We start from the raw sequence: 18,269 nt of genomic DNA on the forward strand, positions 1-18,269 counted from the left end.
ATTCAATAGGAAAATTAAAAGCCTTTCGCCAGTAAATTGCAGTTGGCAACATCCCAAATTCTTGCTGTCCCTTTGCATGTATATCTCTTTGGATGCCAGCTTAAAGATGGCAGTTATCCGCACGCTGCACTGTGGTTGCTCGTTTCCAAAGTAATTGAACGATAGCGTTCTATGCAATCATCTCGATGCTTTTTTTTTTTTTTTGGGTCATCTCTCCCTTTTGGGAGGTCTACATCTTAATGCCGGCATTCAATTTTGCATAATATGCTTGCAAGTTTGAGTAATAAATAAAAATTAAAATGAATTATTTCAGTATTAAGTCACTTCAAGTAAGTGGATCTTACGTACTCCTGAAGACTTGGGCAAAGAAATGAAGAATCATGAGGCTGAATGGACTTCCCAAAGGCCTAGGAATGTAATGACTTTGTCCAAACGGTCAGCACAGCTCATCGATTTTCTTTGACGCACCTTCATCTGTGGAAAGCTGATATTGTATTTCGTAATTTCAGTGGCTTTGCGTATATGGAAGGTAATCGCAATAATCAAACATGGATATTGAATTTCACCACCTTAAATATGTGTTGGTTAGACGTGGAATAAGGGAAGATTGCGAAGAAATTTTCTAACTGCTCATGCTTTGGCTTAGTATATTACTGTTTAAACAAATCTAGCCATGTTACATGTTCTGTACAAAAGTTGGCCTTCTGCTGGCTCATATGGCTCCCAGCAAGATATCACCCGAAACAAAATTCTGCAATCTCATTTGCAGAAATTAACAATACCTTGCAGGGTTTATAATCTAACTGAAAAGACCATGTTGAAAGGCATGTAAATAAAAACTGGATGTGCACGTAACTCAGAGTCCGTTCTCTGATCTAAGAAAAGCCATAGTTGGACCCAGTGCGCTGCTTCTCAAGGCCTTGTACGACAACCTGTGGCCCGAACTCTGTTTTGACCTCTCTTTTGCACTCTGATCATCAACATGGGACAACTCTGCCTTCTTTGCAGATAAAGCCAGATTAATTTCTTCCCATGCATTCAATTTTCCATTTTCTGCACAGATACAGATTACATTGTGGGAGCTCATTTAAGTGTATCATATAATTTCATGATCTTAACACTACAAATAACTTGATATGTAGACTTTAACTAACCTTGAGTGTGTGCAGGGGATTTTTCTTTGTTACTGTTGTCCCTCACATTTGATACAGCATCCTGATCTCCCAGACGGACTTCTCCATTTCCTTCAAAGATATTAAAACACGTGGTGAGAGCTCTTTAAGAGAATTACATATCTAAGCACCCCAAAAAACCTGATATGTAGCATTGAACTAACCTTGTGCAGGTGCATGGGCTTTTCCGTGTTTCCTGTCGTCCCTCAAGTTCATGACAACATCTCGATCTCCCACATGAACATTGAAGTTCATGACAACATCTTGATCTCCCAGATGAACTTCATTGAAGTTCGTGACAAAATCTTGATCTCCCACATGAACTTCATTGGCCTTCTCACCATGCTTGATGATACGGACATCAAGTAGTAATGAAAAATCTATCTGAAGAAAAGCTTCACTCATCAGCTTTTTACGATGAAGGTAAAAATTTAAACAAAAAAAGAAAAATCAGCAGATGCAGCTTGGCCTTGGTTTTGCTGGATTAGAAGTTAAAAAAAATATGAAAAAAAAAATACTATTGCACCACAACTGTCACAACTATACCATACACAAGAATGCAACCTCAAACACATTGGCAGAGCATCCGTTTTGACATGTAAAATCCAACATCAGCAATGTAATTTGATTACCAAACAGTAACAATATCACAAAAACAAAGCGGAGTCCTCAACTGATATTTCTCCTTGGCGGTAAAGCAACAAACAAACAAATAAATATGATATCCATGCTTCTGGCCTTCTGATTTTATTTTAGAGATGCCTTTTTATGGTTTAGACTTATTTTCATCTGTTTTCAATGATACTTCATAATGTCAATCTTTAATCAAAGAAAAATAGCTGGCTGAGCACTTCAGCCATATTTAACAATATTAACATTTTTTCACTACTTAATATATATGCAGTGGAACCTTATCCCAAAGTACTAAAATGGAGAGTTATTGAAGATTCATGACGTAGATAAATTTACCTTTAAAGAGCCATCTTCTCCATAAAGGGTTTCTGACTGCAGTGCAGGCACATTTTCATCCGTCTTCTTCTCAAAAGCAAGTGGATATTCTGGAACAGGTGCCAGCAAAATCTTGTTGGTATCAGAGTCATACCATGATATCTTCCCAACCTACAGGAGGAACATGGTCAACAATGCATCCTAAGTTGACATAAATATAAAATACAGACTAAAATTCAACCACAGAAAGTGCTGTACTCGGAAAGAGGAAGGTTCAGGGGTCCAAGACGATGTTAGCTCAATCAGACGATATGCGATTACATCACCTTCCTGCAATATATTGAGAATAATTAGCATTTAAACCTATGAAGAAGTTAAGAATGAAGCAACTACATCATGCCTAACATGTAGGGCACATGGAAAAAATTCAAGATATAAACTAGCAGTTTTGGAAAAAGTTTTCGCGCGCACACAAATGCAAGCAGTAATATGAGAATTTGCACGAAATGAACCTTAGGCAAACTAATGTAGGGTGGAAGCTTTTCAAATTCCATATCCTTGCCAATGGAGATCTCTTTCTCAAAACTAGGCATTTCAGAAAATTGATCGAAATTTTCATAAATGCTCTTCTTAGAAAATGCAGCCTTATCTCTGCCCCATTTTTGACCCTTCTTCTTGCTGGTTATTCCATTCCACTGATAAGTTTCCTAAAGAACGTATCAAAATACAAGTTTAGCATAATAAATTCGACCAAATTTGAAGGAGTCTCAGACAAACTATAACAAATAAAAAGAAGCCAATGTAAATCAAGAAAACATTAAATTTTTCCAATTGCAGAGCATCAACAACAATAACAAAGTAAACAGAAATTGGAAACAAATTAACAAAAACATACCAATGGAGTTTGATTTTGCTGGACAGTTTGAATATCATCCACTGGACAAAGATAAAAAGTCAGCTAAAAGTTCTATTCTAGAACATGAACCTTTGACATCAGCAACTAAACTCATGCCAGAATCAGTAAGAGTCTCCATCCCATCCCAAAGCACACACATACAGAAAGAAAGAGACAATGAGAGCATCAGACCTTTACCGAGAGGTTCAAAGCGAATATGTCCAGGCCTAATTACAACAGGAACAACGTCATCATCAGCATCACCATTAGGACCTGGTTGTTGACATCCATCAGATAATCTTTTATTATCTTTCCCTTGTGAAACAGGATCTGGTTGTTGATGTTCATCAGAAAGAATTTGACCATCTTTATTAGGTGATTGGAGAATGACTTTGGAATTTAATTGCTTCTGATGCAGCTGAAGAGTTGAATATAAAAAAAGGAAAACATATTACCAATGCAGGCCATATAACAAGTACCATTTTTGAAGAGGCAGATTGGTGAATTGTTATACAATCAAATTTGTGAGTTCTCTCTCACTCTCTCCTCTATTTGGGGTGCGAATGTAAGCAAAACATAGATATTGATCTTAATGGTACATTACATTTCATAATTCTTTCAAATGCAAAGTACCTCCATCTTTTCAATTTTGGCTTGTTCCCTTAACCATTGTCTCTTGGCCTTTTTGCGTCGAGCACTTCTACTAGGGAACTGAACACACAAATGGGAATTAGTAGTTAAGTTTATAAATGATCACCATAGACAATATGATCAGCTAGGAAAACTGTGTTAAGCTTAAATTATGATGACACAAAACATACGGCAACTTTTCAAGTCAAGCCCCAGGAATTATTGAATATATCTACCAACGTCTAAAAATGCTGAACAATATGTAAAACAACCAGATACACAAAAACCAGCAGAACAAAGGGAAAGATTTCAGGGACATTGGAAAATAGCAACATTGGAACTCTATTAGTATCAGGAGACTGAGTGGAAAACCGCACATTATTTCAGCCCAAAAGTGTGTGCCCAACTCAACAAAGCCACAATCATTGAACCAAATGTAAGGCTGCAACAATTGTGCAGCTTCAGCCTAACCATGCCATTTATAAGCTAAGGATCCTATACTAAAGATTGAGTTATCATGCCCACAAGCAAAAACTGAAAACTACAGTTCCGAAGAATAAATCAGTGTGAACAAACCTTTTTAGTTCCAACAGGTGTAGAGGATACATCCACATTCCCTTTGCCATTTTCTTGAAGCTGAGAGAACCTAAAAAATGGAAAAAGAAGGGGGGGGGGGGGGGGGGGGGGAGCTTTCTGTAAGCTAGAGCAATGAGAGTCAATAAATGAAAAAAATCATAAGTAACAAAGACTGCAAGACTCAGAATTACCTCTTTGCATCAGGTACACATTTACTAATGCAATTACTTGTTTCACCAAGTTCAGGGGTCCTCCACTTCTCCTGGTTTCCCTGCACATCAGATGACTTGTCCTTCTTCAACAGACTACGATCACGAGAGCTCCTCCCACTTTTCACTTCACAGACATTCTGAACATCCTCAAAAACAACCGGAGTTTCTTCAGCAGTCGAAAGTTTACTCTTCTTTCTCCTACAATACAGATACAGTAACAAAAAAAGGGAAAAAGAATGTGATCAACAATTACAAAAATGAGTCCTACTCTGAAAATATAAGGTTCCAGACATACTTTGAACCCTGAAGTTTCTTGGATGCCTTTCGCTTCTTGGAAGATTTGTTCACATCAGGAGTTTGTTCCAAACCCTTCTCGTGACCATCCTCCTCTGACTCACTGTCACGGCTTCCTTTTTCCTGATAAAATTCCTCATTCGCCAGAAGCTTCAAACCCGTCTGTACAGGTTGCTTCACTATTTGAACAGCATCTAAGGCATCTGCCCCGCCATCGAGGGTAATTAGTTCACTGGAGGCCTCTCTTTTCCTTCTCACACTGTAAGAAAACAATAAATTAAAACGCAACAGAAGTAAGAAAAAACGCCAATAAAAATGCAATCTAATTCTAATCAATATGAACTGACCAGATGACGTCGTTATCCTTGAAAACGGCAGTGGACTCAAACGGTGGCAAAACAAAGCCATCCATCTGGAGCAAAAATTGCAGTAATAATATAATAAGATACACAAATGAAGAAATGATGATTTCCACGTAGGAAATTAGGGAGGGAGAGGGGGTTAGACTTACAGAGAGGACGAGGCCATGAGGGGAAGAGTGGTGGAGGTGGAAAATGCGAAGGAGATAATCGGCGAGATCGGAGATGGTTTTCAAGTGTTTAGGTTTAAAGAGAATCCAGCTTTTCTTCAGTCCTTCCTTCTTCTGTGCCTCGCTCAGAATGTGCTGTCCTTCGAACACCACTCGCACTCTTACTTTCTCCATCATCTCCTCTCCTCTCTGCTGCCTAAAACCCTCAACCCTTCTTCTTCTTCTTCACTTGCTCTCACTTTCGAGTTTTTATGTAAGGAAATGCTTTTGTCACACTATATTATTATTATCAGTAATATTCATATTAACTAGAAAAAGTTGATTCCGTCCCATTCCTCATCAAAATTTTTTTCTGACTAAAATTGTACTCTTACACTATTTTTTATTTCTCTCTTTTTTTTCCGAAGTGGTTTGTTTTTAAGCAGAATTAATATTTGCCCCATTTGGATTCCTAAAATTTTTCTTAACCTCGTCTGAGAACGACGATTTTTTCTTTATTTTGTTTAAATAATGAACAAGTAAATGACGGTAAACCATTGCCTGCTTTAGATAAGCGCTTACGCTATATTATTTCAATAATAATAATAATAAATCTAAGTGCCAATTTAAGTGACAGTTAAAAAAAGTAATGGACAATTGTATTTTCGTCGAAAGGAGAAAAAAAACTAATGGAGATTGGTATATTATCAATCTTTCTCAACCTCTAATTTCCATTCGGTCAACCAACTATTACAAATTACAAACTAAATCAATACCCAGGAAACTTTCTGTTGGCATTTCCTTCGATTTTTTTTTTTAAAAAAAAAAGATTATCAGCCATTCATAAGATCTTTCTTTTATTGAATCCCGGTGATCCTTAGAGAAGCAGCAGAAGATTATTTTTTTTCAAGCATCAGTGCAATCCTGAATTTCAGAATCAACTACATACATATCCTTCCTTTAAAAAATTGTTAAACTAACTCCAGGTTATGTTGCAGGAAGATATCTCAATAGCGAATCAACCCAATCAAGCTGTCGAAATATGATGCTTAATCTTGAAGATTACTGGGCAGGTCTAAGATCTCTGTCTAGTCATTCTTCAACAAATACCATTTAAACAGGTATGAAAAGAATATACAACAAATTCACCAATCACCTACAACAAGCTGTGCAATCCAAGCAAAAGACAAAAAATTAATTTACATCAAAATTTTGCATAAAATTTATTCCATTAAGATGTTGTTTGTTTTGCAGTGATCCCTCTCTCTTATCAGCATTGTAGGACATGATAATAAAAAATCACCCACACTAAGTCTTGAAAAATAAATAATCTTTGTGAAAAGCTAAAGAAAGCAAATTTATCTGAGTAGCCTACAATTGCTTACAGAGGCAGTTGTAAGTTGCCATGTGAACTGAGTCAAAAAAAGAATGATGTGCATCCTTTCATTCCCGAAGAAATGGAAAACCACTGTAACTTTTTTCAGAGCTTAAACAACCTTTTTTCTATAACCCAATCAACTCTATAACTCCTCTTATAGACCCCTGCAAATCATGAAATCAATTGATGTGAGATGATAAGATGAAAAGTTATCAAACACTAATGCAATAGAAACAGAAAAGCAATTTTTCAAGCCATAACAGAAATAAAGAAAGAAGATTGAAGACAATAATATGATAAATTATTCTAAGTCCTTTGCTAATGGGGCAAGGAAACCTTGGTGAAAACCTGAGATGAGCAGGCAGCACTTGAAAATATTAATTTTGTACTGAGTTTCACAATTTAGGAGTCCAGTAGAAAGAAGAAAGCAACCATCGCAAAACCAAAGGACCTATCTCTCCTGTATAATTTGTAAGAGAAGTAAAAACACAGATCATAGCCCTCAAATAGCATCATTATGAATTCTTCTATAGGAAAAGTTATCTGACTCCACCAAATAAGAGATCATCACCGTTAAGTTAATCTAGGATACGTTAGATAAGGAAGAAAACCTGTTGCATTAGCCACTGGCCTTGAACCAGAAAGGCTTTTGTAACCCCAAAATCATTAAGGCAGATGATGCTTTTGAATCAGAGTAAATGGAAAACAAACTGCTAACCATATTAGCAATGAAAACTCAACATTTACAGTAGTTTCTACATCAATTTGTACTCAGCAAATAGAGTTTCTCTTTTACTAAAGAATTAGGCAAGACGGGAATAAGACAGTCCAAGACAATTTCAATCTAGTAAGCCCAATATTTCTTCAGTACATGTACATGCATATCACAATTTGCAACTACTAAGCCACATATTTATGGGAGCTATAAAACTATCATAGCGTATCAAGCACTACAAATCGGCAAAATGGCAGCTAAATCTGCTTGCATAAATTAAACCTAAAAAAAGATATTTGATTCCATGAAACAAAAAAAAGAAGCAAAATGCATGACATAAATCTTGAATAAGGTTGAAATAAATAAAATGTTATCCAATAACATTGGAGCACATCCCCATTCAAAAAAAGAAGAAGGCTCAAGCAGAAAGGATTAACTTTTGTTATACGCACAAATAAAATCCTGGAAACCATTTCCTTGAAATTGGGCTCCCAAGAAGAACTATGTGCGACAAAAGGGCAAAAAATTAAGCATTGAACGTAAGATTACCTGACTTTCTTGACGAGGATGGCTTTGAGCTTGCGAGCAAGGTCCTGGGATCTGATTTTGCGCTCGAGATTCTTGCGTGCCAACACGCGCTTCTCTGAATTCTTGATGTGGTGCCTTTGCTCGCGCTTTATCAGCCGTTCGATTCCGCTAGACTGCATCTTACGCTGCATCCATGACAGCGCCTGCTCCAAGTTCCCGTTGAATACCTTCACTCTGATCCCCCGCCATTGCTGAACCTGATGACGTTGGCACTGATTCCGACTGAATAAGTTTAAGCCTTGACTCGGCTGCGTCAAGTAACCGGAAAGCTGCCTACCTACCGAGTTCATTTTCCTTTTTCCCTTGCTTCGTTAGGGTTGAGGACTTTTATTTTATTTTTTCTGTGAACATAGCGCAAAGCGGTGCGTTTGGAAGTTAAAAACGGCAGCAAGGATGCCGTTTCTGTCTCCTATTAGCCGTTATCGATTTTCTCAGGGCTCTTAATGCAGTGGGAAGTGTAAAATTCTCCTACTATAATATTTATATGCTTATTTAAGGATAAAAGGTATGAATTTTACTCTGTCGGTTTCATTCAATTTTGAAGTGAAGGGTAAAATTTTCATTCCTATAAATAGAGGTGGGAGTGAATTCTCATATAAAAATTCTCTCCTGATTTGAGTATTTTTAATCTTTTACAGATGTTGTGTCATCTATATTTTAGTATTAGTGTATGATTAATATTTAACTACTTTTTCTTTTGAATTTATTAACCACCAATCATGATAATAGAACTTGCTCAGATAAAATTCATATCAGGAGAGGATGTTAATCCATGGATTCCACACCTTTTTTTTCTTTTTTAATCCTTTCCTTTTAATAAAAATATATCTATTTAAATAAAATATTAAATATAATATAGTTTTATTTATGAAAATAGAATAGTGTTACACTTATTTAAAAATAATAATATCATATTTATTTAAATGGTATTATTATATTATTTAATAATATTATTAGATTCACATAAAATTAATAATATTGCCATATAATATCTTTATTTAAAAATATAATAATATTATTATTATTATATTTATTCAATTTTAATAGTATTATATTTATTTAATAATAATAAATAACTTATTCTAAGAAAGTATTAATTTTGTACTATATTAATAATAATAATAATTAACTTATATCATCAAAATTAATTATAAAATAAATAGTCTATTTTAGAAATATATATTTTTATTCACTTTGTAATTAAAAATTACAATTCTTTAAATAAAGGTAAAATTGTAATTTAGAACAATTCATTCTCAATCCAAGAATAAACACATAAATGAGATTTTGATTTCTATTTCACACTTCTATTCCTATGTAAGTAAATAACATAATTCCACCCTTATTCCACACTTTCAATTCTAAAATTTTCACTATTCAAGATTCTCAATCTAATCTCTTAAAGTAATAAACCATATGGGATGTAGTCATTTCCAAGGCTGGGCAACAATTGGATTTGAATAGATTTGATCTGATCCAATCTAGACCATACAAATTCAGATCATATTCATATATTGCTTCAAATACAATCATATATGATTTGTGTTATTCAATCAGGTTTGATTCAAATCAGATTGGATTCGGATCAATCCAAATAATCGATCAAATTCATAGCTACAATAATGCTACTTAAAAAAAAAACGAAAAAGATAATATAAAACCACAAACCACAAACGTAAACTTAATCCTTAGTTCCATATATTTCTAAACTAGCAGTAGCCATGACCATAACAAAGCACAAACCAAATAAACCACAATACCATATCAAATAAATGTCAAATTAGTTGTGTTTACACAACTAATTTCTCCATCTCTAGAAAAACCCAAAATTTGCTATCTCACATTCTTCGTCATTATCACCCACTTAACTTTCACCTTCTCCATTTTTGTTTTTGCCTTCAAAAGCCACCACCTAAGATTGTTCTTCTTCATCTGCTACTTGTTCTTTGTCCTCCTCCTCCTCACCCTTAGCCTTGGTGACTTGCTCGGGAACAACATCTTAGTAGCAGATGATATAGAAAAGAAAGAGGTTTGAGAAGCTAGATATTCCAATGGCTTCAATGAGTTTTGGAGTGTTGATGACTCCATGAAAAGTGAAAAGAGACGAGGTTGAAGATGAGAGAGATGGCTTTTATCCAAAATCCTAACTCACCCGAACTAATCTGAATCCAAACTTATCTGAAATATTCATCCAATTCAAACTATTGTCATATTAAATTTGACGTTTAGATAGATTTTTTTCCCAATTTAAATTATCCATAATTCAATCAGATTCCGAATCTGATCTAAATCCAAAATTACTAGCCCAAATGATCTCATTTAGGTCTCTGATTTAAGCTCTATTTGATATAACTTTTCAAATAGAACTTATTTAAGTAAAGGTTTTGTTAGTAGAGTATTTACAAGTAGAGATTTTATTAAAAAATAATAATTTTTTAGTTGTCAATGAGATCTTTTATTAAAAATTATAAAATTACTTTAATATGTATATTTTTTAAAGTTATGTTATAAAATAAATGAATTAGGATTGTCAAATAAGTAAAGGATATTTTAAATATTTTAACATTAAATTTTTTTTTTAACTTTTACTCTCAAAAGTCTAAAATTTGAACTTTTACTAGTAGAGTCAAAATAACATATTTAATTTTCAAAAGCTCTACCTAAAAAATAACCAAACATCATTAAAATTTTAAAAAGAACTTATAAAATTAAATAAGCACTTATAATAACTTGATAAGCTATATCAAACATGCATTTATTAGGTTTCTTGTAAAATGACATAATTTGTACATTTGTATCAAAAAGGTTAACCAAAATGAGATCTTATGGTATATGTATTTATTGTTTTCTTTTTAAATGAAAAACGGCATAAGATCATTTGAAAATATATCAAACATATTCTCAAATTGTGAGGGTCAAAAATCAAAATTTTATAGTGTAAACGCAATTTGATCATTTTAATAATGGCGAATAAAGGAAATAAAAAACTTTATTTAGGAGACCAAAAAAATGAGAATGTATCAGTTTTACATCTGTTATAAGAAATAAAAATGAATCTGATTTATTCTATGAAATTTTGTTAAAATTGATACACTAAATAAGTGATTTTTTTAAAAAGAAAAAGTATATGTTTAGAACCCATACAGAACAAACTCTTAAGTTTTGCGGGTCAAAACTAAAAATTCAAATTTTAACAGTAGTTTAATAGTTTTTTAATCACTTAATGTCAATTTCAATTGAACTTATTTGGTATAAATGAAAGAAGTAGAACGCTATAGAAGAGAATGTAAAAAGTTGAAGGACCTAAATTACAATATCAACATTTCTTTGGTTTTGATTTTGATCTGAAACGACTCGCTTCTATGACCGTGAGTGAGGAACCTTCACCACTACTGCCACACTAAACGAAGTCGAAAACGGAAAATAAAAACGAAGCTGGCTTTCAGTCCAAAGCGGGCCATGGCTGAGCTGAGACATTCCAGCTCGTTGGGAAGCCGAGCCGGCTCCTCTCCAATGAAGCGCGACGACACCGCATCACCTCTAATTCACGAACAGCACGCGGACGACGACGACGACGGTCGCTCGAGGCATCTATTCAGAGATCGTGTCCGCTCGATTTGGTCGTACTTCCCTTTCTTGAGTGATGATCCCAGGGTTTCTCAACAAAACTCCAGGATCTCTTTGTGTTTGGCGCTGTTCGTTGTTGTAGCTGGATTGATCTCGATCTTATCGATCGTCAATCATTTGGTGAGTTACCTGGTTTTATTTTGCTTCGGCATTTTTTTCTTCTTCAATTTTAGTGGTCAGTGTTCCAAGAATTTATTGCTGCATGTTCTTAAAAATTTGCTATGAGAATTTACTGATAAAATTGGCGTTCAGAGATGCCGTGATATGTAATTCAAATACCTGCTTTGCTAGATGCTGAAGCTAATTTTGCATCAATGTAGTCTTTGGAATGGCATGAGATCTGGCCTCTTTGGGCATAAAAGCACTTTTGGCTATTTCAAACGGCTCTTTAGTCTGAAAAATACTCCATAGCGCACTATAAATTGCATCCAATATCCAAATGTGAGATGTTTATGAATCTTCGATTTAGTAGCTTCTTATTGATTTTTTTTCTTCTTTTTCTTATATTTCTTAATTTTATTGTAGAATGCTCCATACTTGTGTAAAAAAGATGGCATTGTTCTTCACTGCCCGCGTGTAAGTTTAAGGACCTTGTTTTCCAATTTCCTATCTTCTCAGCTTCTGTGGTTTTGATGATTAATACCGTTTATATTTTTGCTTTTTATGTTAATTTATTTATTTAAATTCTATTTAGGTCAAAGAGGCTCCTTCTCTATGGGAAAATCCTTACTCTGCAACTACTTCTTGGAAGCCTTGTGCTGAGCGTCGTCTTGGTGGTATATCAGGTAGACTCAGGCTCTTTAATGAATAATGCGTGGGTATTTTCTTCCCTGGTTTTTATTGTCATATGTAATGTAGGCAGTTTTACAGAATGGTGTATAATTTCATCAAGTAGGATAATCACTTGAGGACAAAGTAAACATCATCCTTTCAAGAAATATGCCCTTTAATACAGTTTGAATGCACTAGTACAAATTATACTATGTATTTGTAAATAGTAGCTGAAACATATTTCTGGGATTCTTTACAGTTAAACCTGATTTTATAATGAAAATATTTTGGCTGATCGTGTATATTGAGAGGGGTTTAGCTATCAGAATTACCATCCATCATGACTCATTTTATTGGACTTAATGGACTCATTTTAGCAATTTTATGAAATATTCATTCACTTATCTTTAAATGTGTTCCCAAATATTCCCTGTATTTTATTTGCCACCACAAATACAAAATGTAGTTCTGGAGGCAACTTTGTGTTTCATGACATTTTATGCGGGTGTGTCATGCAATTCATATTATATCAACTTTTTCTGAAATATGGTTATATGTTTCTATTTCATGTTCTAGCTTGTCTTTTGCTGTTAATTTTATTAAAATTTTGAGTTGTAACCTCTATCAACTGCCTTGCAGAACTTCCTCCTGAGAATGAAACAAATGGTTATATATTCATCCATGCTGAGGGTGGTCTTAATCAGCAACGAATTGCTGTATGGTTTCTGTGCATTCCAGTTATTAACTGATTGAGATTTGTTTTTCCTCTTAATGTTCTACTTCCATATCACCATGTATACTGCCTAGCCAGAAGGTTTAGAATAACTTCTAGTTCATTTGCCAGATATGTAATGCAGTTGCTGTAGCCAAAATAATGAATGCAACCCTCATCTTGCCAGTATTGAAGCAGGACCAGATTTGGAAAGATCAAACGTAAGATGGCTTCTTGTTTTTGCTTAAACCTGTGTAGTTATTTCATGGCTTACAATCATGGCTTACAAGATTGGTGCAAATAGACTAAATGCACCTCATCATGCTATTAAGGGTTATCATCATCATCATCATCATCATTATCATTATCATTATGCAGGAAATTTGAAGACATCTTTGATGTTGATCATTTTATCGACTACTTGAAGGATGATGTCCGAATTGTCCGTGATATCCCAGACTGGTTTACTGACAAATCAGAATTATTCTCTAGCATAAGGTTCAATTCTTTCACTGTCATTCATTAAATCACTATAAATGAAGTCTAGGTCGTTAAGCTCACAATAATATGCAAAACTAAGATTCACTAAGTCACAGCTCGCCAGTGAATGTAGAAAGGGAACAGGCCACCTGCTAGACCTGTTTAAAATGAGCTGAATTAGCTCAGGGACTTGGTTGAGCTGTCTCATTTTGAAACTTGGTTTTAAAGTGCTTTAAGAAACGTATTCCTCATTTTTATCATAACATGAGGGTGTGATGGGAGGGAGTCAACTTGTAAATGGTAGGAAGGATAAAATGACCTGAATGTTGGAGTTCGCCATGTCCATAATCAAAGTTTTATCTACGTAAGCTGTTTTTGACCTTTTTGAAAGTGATGTGAGGGCATGATTGAATAGGGAAACAAATAAATGCTTGTTGGACCTTTCATTTTCTGAATCTTAACTTATGCTTCTCGGTATTCATTCACAAAGTTTTTAATGTTTATGCTAGACGAACAGTAAAAAACATTCCAAAGTATGCTCCTGCCCAATTTTACATTGACAATGTACTGCCTCGAATCAAGGAGAAGAAGATAATGGCCCTAAAACCTTTTGTTGATCGACTTGGGTATGAACACTATGGATTCGCTTGGCAGTTGACTATAATTTAGTTTTGTTTTTTGGAAAATTGCGACTGAAATGTTACTGAATATGTCTTGAGTGGTGCAGGTATGATAATGTTCCTCCAGAAATCAACAGGCTAAGGTGCAGGGTTAATTATCATGCTCTGAAATTTCTTCCTGAGATTGAGCAGATGTCAGATTTACTAGCATCAAGGATGAAAAATCGCACTGGCAGTTCAAATCCTTATATGTATGTGATCTTGGTTTCTGAAACTTTGTTGAACAATGTTGCAAGTTATTACTTTTCACTGTGTTACTAACAATTTTCTCTTACACAGGGCTCTGCACCTTAGGTTTGAGAAAGGTATGGTCGGCTTGTCATTTTGTGATTTTGTGGGGACACGGGAGGAGAAAGCTAAAATGGCTGAGTATAGGAAAAAGGAATGGCCTCGACGCTACAAGGTGACCTAGAACCACCAGCTTTATTGGTTTAATTGGATCATAAAAGAAACGTGTATCATCTCTTACCTTTGTGATTATCTGGCTGGCAGAATGGTTCCCATCTATGGCAACTGGCCCTGCAGAAGCGGAAGGAAGGACGATGCCCTCTTGAGCCTGGAGAAGTGGCAGTGATTCTTCGGGCAATGGGTTATCCCAAAGAAACTCAAATTTATGTTGCTTCTGGTCAGGTTTATGGTGGCCAGAACCGGATGGCACCACTCAGGAACATGTTCCCAAATCTGGTAAGGCCTTTGAATTCATTTCTTATGCAATGCCTTTCCTGGATTGGGTTACTATAGAGAGTTACATTAACTCCAAATGATGGAATATGGCATGTTTGGTTTGAAGAAATGAAAGGAAAGGAAAGGAGAGGAGAACAAAGGAGGGGAGGGGAGGGGAAGGAATAAGGGGAAAACAGATTAATTTTATGTCAAACCAAACAATGAAATTGAGATTGATTCTCTTTTTCCCTCATTTTCTCTTCCCCTCACTCCTTTCTATTCATCTCTTCTCCTCTCATTACTTCCAACCAAACATAGGCTAATTGTTTAAAATATCTTTTACTCTCTTTTTAGGAAGTTCAGATTGATTTCCCGGGCAAAGATTATGTTGCTATGGGTTTTCTGCTTCTGTATTTATTTAGTGCATCTTATATATGAGCAATGCTATTCAAAGGGAAAACAATAGAAAGCTTATTCAATATTGCTCAGCCATCATCATAAACACATGATTTGGGGGGAAAAATGAAGTTTTACTCTTTGTACATATCTGAAGTGAAGATTAAACAGATCAATAACTGGCTAGCTATACTGTATGTCCATATATACATCAAATGAATGGATGCAGGTACATATATTAGAAATTGATCTTCCAACGTTACTTGTAATTTGGGATTGAGAAACTCTGAGTCACTTTTGAACTCATGGTAGTAATCTGAAATTTTTATGGTATGTGAAGATAAATATGGATTTGACCATGGTGAGACTTCTTGTGTTGGATTGTCATTGAAGTTGAGAACTATCATGACAAGGTTTAGTAACAGGTTACAAAGGAGGAGTTGGCAAGCCAGGAGGAGTTGGCTGGTTTCAGGAAGCATGTCACAAGCTTGGCAGCTCTTGACTTCCTGGTCTGCTTGAAGTCCGATGTGTTTGTAATGACGCATGGAGGCAACTTTGCTAAATTGATAATTGGGGCACGTCGGTACATGGGTCACCGTTATAAGTCCATAAAACCAGACAAGGGGCTTATGTCTAAATCTTTTGGGGATCCCTACATGGGCTGGGCCTCCTTTGTAGAGGATGTCGTTGTCACCCACCAGACGCGGACTGGACTGCCGGAAGAGACCTTCCCTAACTATGACCTCTGGGAAAATCCTCTGACTCCTTGCATGTGTAAAGCCTGATGACCTCCTGGACTTTTATTTTTTTCCCTTTGACACTGATCTGTCTTGAGGTGCTTCTCTGGGAAGAACCTGTAATCATCATTTGAAAAAATGAAATTTGTTACTCACAAGCTACATGATAGTGTGGCCAATACAGTTATTAGCTGGGAATGACTTGAGACTTGTGATAGACGTATTGAGGTGGCACCTGCTGGAGTCGAAATTCAACATGATTGTGGTGAGGAGTCTCTTCATATGTCCACTTGTGAATCTGTTTGTAGAAGCACTAGGCAGTTTTGTCTCCAGACAGATGGATAATCAGTAGCAGTTTTGACCCGAGGACATCAAATAGTTTAGTTTCTGTTCATCTTTATTATGTTGTGTAAATTTCAAGTGAAATGTGTGATATGGCTGTTACATTTTTTTGGACATTGCCATTAAAATTGTAAAAACTTTCCAGTAACAGAATAGGAACTGAAATCGTGATTGGTATAACTATTTTTTTATTTTTTTATTTTTTTCCTTCTTGGCTTCTCACATCACACGATCTATTGTCAATTTCTGGATGTGTTTTGGAAGTCATTTTATAAAAAGTGCTTTCTAGAGAAAGATGTAAATGCTTGTAGTGCAAGAGCTGGTCCCTGTTGTCTTGTACATCATTGTTTTCAAGCTTGACTTGATTAAGGAAATTGGCTAAAAGCAGCCAGGACAATTCTGTTGAATTACAGAGATTATGCCTGCTATGGTAGATTGAGATGGCAATGTTAATGGTCTCTGGCTTGTTGATGATCATTACTTGGGCTTATGGGCTTCAATTCTATTAAACAATTTCTAAACGTGATATTTTGTTATCCTTTTAAGGGAGTCAAGTTGACTCGAACATTAGGAATTCCGTTGAGTTGGAGAAAATATAACCTAGCAGATGCCCCAAAATCATAAATAATTAATAAATGTTAATAAATGAGATTCAGCTACCTTGCAACAGTTGTAAGGCACCACAGATTTTTTTTTTTTTGTAATTTCAATCCTTAACCGTTGGATTTAATGAAAAGAAAATTTTAATGGTAGAAATTTATCTATTTGAATATTAAAATTATGCTTCCTAATATTTAACAAAAACTCAAAAAAATTAAAGAGTTGAAAAATTTTTTAGCACATAAGTCTGGATTGTTTCAAATTTATGTTGTTTAAATAGTAGTGAGTTTTAAAAAGTAAATTTTATTTTAATATTACATATTTTATTTAAAAGAATAATTTTTAATATAATTTATTTTATTGAAAATAAATATTATTTACTCATTTTATTTAATATTATTTAGTTATAAGGTTATTATTATATTTAATCTTTCAAAAAAATAAAAAAAATTTAAATAAAATAAAATAATCAGTAATGAGCATTAAAATATATATAATTTTTATTTTTTATTTAATATTATTTAGCTATAGACTTATTATTATATTTATTCTTTAAAAAACTAAATATATTAAATAAAATAAAATAATCAATAGTGTCTTAAAAAATAAATATAATTTTTAATAAGCATTTATTTTATTTTATATTATTTAGTCATAGCTTATTATTATATTTATTTTTCAATATTATTTATTTTATTTAAAAATAACTTTTTAACATTGTTTATTTTATTAAAAATGAATATTATTTAGTCATAAATTTATTATTATATTTATGCTTTTTTAAAAGTTAAATAATATTAAATAAAATAAAATTACATTTTAAAAGGTCACCAATCAAAGCACATAAAATTATAAATAAACTGTAAATAAAAAAATAAGGAGTTGAATGAAATTTGAAATCATAAAAGATAAAAATCGATGGAACCTTAGCAAGATAGTTGGATCCAAATATCTAATAAATGTAGCCATATCTTTTTTTTTTTTTTAATTTCAAATGTAGCCATATCTAATTATCTTCATTGTCAACTGATTAATAATTATAGAAGCTTAAAACACAGATTTACAGCGGAAAAAAGCAACATCCGGTCTGAGGAGGGTAACTGTTACTTTTGAGAATGATCGGGAAAAAGAAAAATGCAAACTAATTAAACGACACGTGGAGCAAGAACCAAAGTTTCTCCAACAACATTACACGGCACAGAGTCCTTGTTTTGTTTTCTGTCGTAGGACATGGCTATGATACAGGGACTCAAAGTCCCTGTATCATAGAGGGGGTCAATTTATTGACCCCTTTGTTGTTTGGCTGCCATCTGGCAGCCAAACAACTTTTTTGACTGGCAGCAAC

The 18,269-nt window shown here is 34.3% G+C and overlaps 3 protein-coding genes across 5 annotated transcripts; 1 reads left to right on the forward strand and 2 right to left on the reverse strand.

Annotated features, from left to right (window-relative positions):
• Positions 1–616: 616 nt before the first annotated feature.
• Positions 617–5,737, reverse strand: LOC102620183 (coilin). Of its 2 annotated transcripts, none has more exons than XM_006483905.4 (14): positions 5,239–5,737; positions 5,075–5,139; positions 4,729–4,986; positions 4,413–4,631; positions 4,222–4,291; positions 3,649–3,726; positions 3,214–3,433; positions 3,016–3,056; positions 2,633–2,827; positions 2,379–2,450; positions 2,142–2,291; positions 1,337–1,556; positions 1,155–1,244; positions 617–1,053 (listed from the first exon to the last, which is right to left on the reverse strand). In XM_006483905.4, exons 1-14 carry the CDS (start codon positions 5,431–5,433, stop codon positions 857–859), a joined length of 2,070 nt encoding a protein of 689 aa, XP_006483968.1. In that variant the 5' UTR covers positions 5,434–5,737; the 3' UTR covers positions 617–856. The 2 variants fall into 2 exon arrangements, with proteins under 2 accessions (XP_006483968.1, XP_006483967.1); XM_006483904.4 differs by having other exon boundaries at positions 3,208–3,433; positions 5,239–5,736.
• Positions 5,738–6,433: 696 nt separating this feature from the next.
• On the reverse strand, positions 6,434–8,361 carry LOC102619906 (uncharacterized). The gene is made up of 2 exons (XM_006483903.4): positions 7,878–8,361; positions 6,434–6,777 (listed from the first exon to the last, which is right to left on the reverse strand). The coding sequence occupies exons 1-2, from the start codon at positions 8,204–8,206 to the stop codon at positions 6,768–6,770; spliced, it is 339 nt and encodes a 112-aa protein (XP_006483966.1). The 5' UTR covers positions 8,207–8,361; the 3' UTR covers positions 6,434–6,767.
• Positions 8,362–11,249: 2,888 nt separating this feature from the next.
• Positions 11,250–16,521, forward strand: LOC102619611 (protein PECTIC ARABINOGALACTAN SYNTHESIS-RELATED). 2 transcript variants are annotated; one of them, XM_006483902.4, is made up of 11 exons: positions 11,251–11,663; positions 12,069–12,119; positions 12,238–12,328; positions 12,954–13,030; positions 13,159–13,247; positions 13,405–13,524; positions 14,016–14,132; positions 14,234–14,377; positions 14,466–14,589; positions 14,679–14,870; positions 15,671–16,521. In XM_006483902.4, exons 1-11 carry the CDS (start codon positions 11,376–11,378, stop codon positions 16,028–16,030), a joined length of 1,653 nt encoding a protein of 550 aa, XP_006483965.1. In that variant the 5' UTR covers positions 11,251–11,375; the 3' UTR covers positions 16,031–16,521. The 2 variants fall into 2 exon arrangements, with proteins under 2 accessions (XP_024956959.1, XP_006483965.1); XM_025101191.2 differs by lacking the exon at positions 12,069–12,119 and having other exon boundaries at positions 11,250–11,663.
• Positions 16,522–18,269: the final 1,748 nt, after the last annotated feature.

The sequence above is a fragment of the Citrus sinensis genome, chromosome 4, assembly GCF_022201045.2.
Source record: "Citrus sinensis cultivar Valencia sweet orange chromosome 4, DVS_A1.0, whole genome shotgun sequence".
Taxonomy (NCBI): Eukaryota; Viridiplantae; Streptophyta; class Magnoliopsida; order Sapindales; family Rutaceae; genus Citrus; species Citrus sinensis.

Bases quoted from the DNA above. Each gene is read 5' to 3' on its own strand.
- LOC102620183 (XM_006483904.4), bottom strand. From the start codon at position 5,433: ATGATGGAGAAAGTAAGAGTGCGAGTGGTGTTCGAAGGACAGCACATT. The intron at 2,828-3,015 runs GTATGTTTTTGT...TACGTTCTTTAG, and splicing joins AGCAAAATCAAACTCCATTG to GAAACTTATCAGTGGAATGG. The intron at 2,292-2,378 runs GTACAGCACTTT...TTCCTCCTGTAG, and splicing joins CTGAACCTTCCTCTTTCCGA to GTTGGGAAGATATCATGGTA.
- LOC102619906 (XM_006483903.4), bottom strand. From the start codon at position 8,206: ATGAACTCGGTAGGTAGGCAGCTTTCCGGTTACTTGACGCAGCCGAGT.
- LOC102619611 (XM_006483902.4), top strand. From the start codon at position 11,376: ATGGCTGAGCTGAGACATTCCAGCTCGTTGGGAAGCCGAGCCGGCTCC. The intron at 13,525-14,015 runs GTTCAATTCTTT...TGTTTATGCTAG, and splicing joins GAATTATTCTCTAGCATAAG to ACGAACAGTAAAAAACATTC. The intron at 14,133-14,233 runs GTATGAACACTA...TGAGTGGTGCAG, and splicing joins CCTTTTGTTGATCGACTTGG to GTATGATAATGTTCCTCCAG.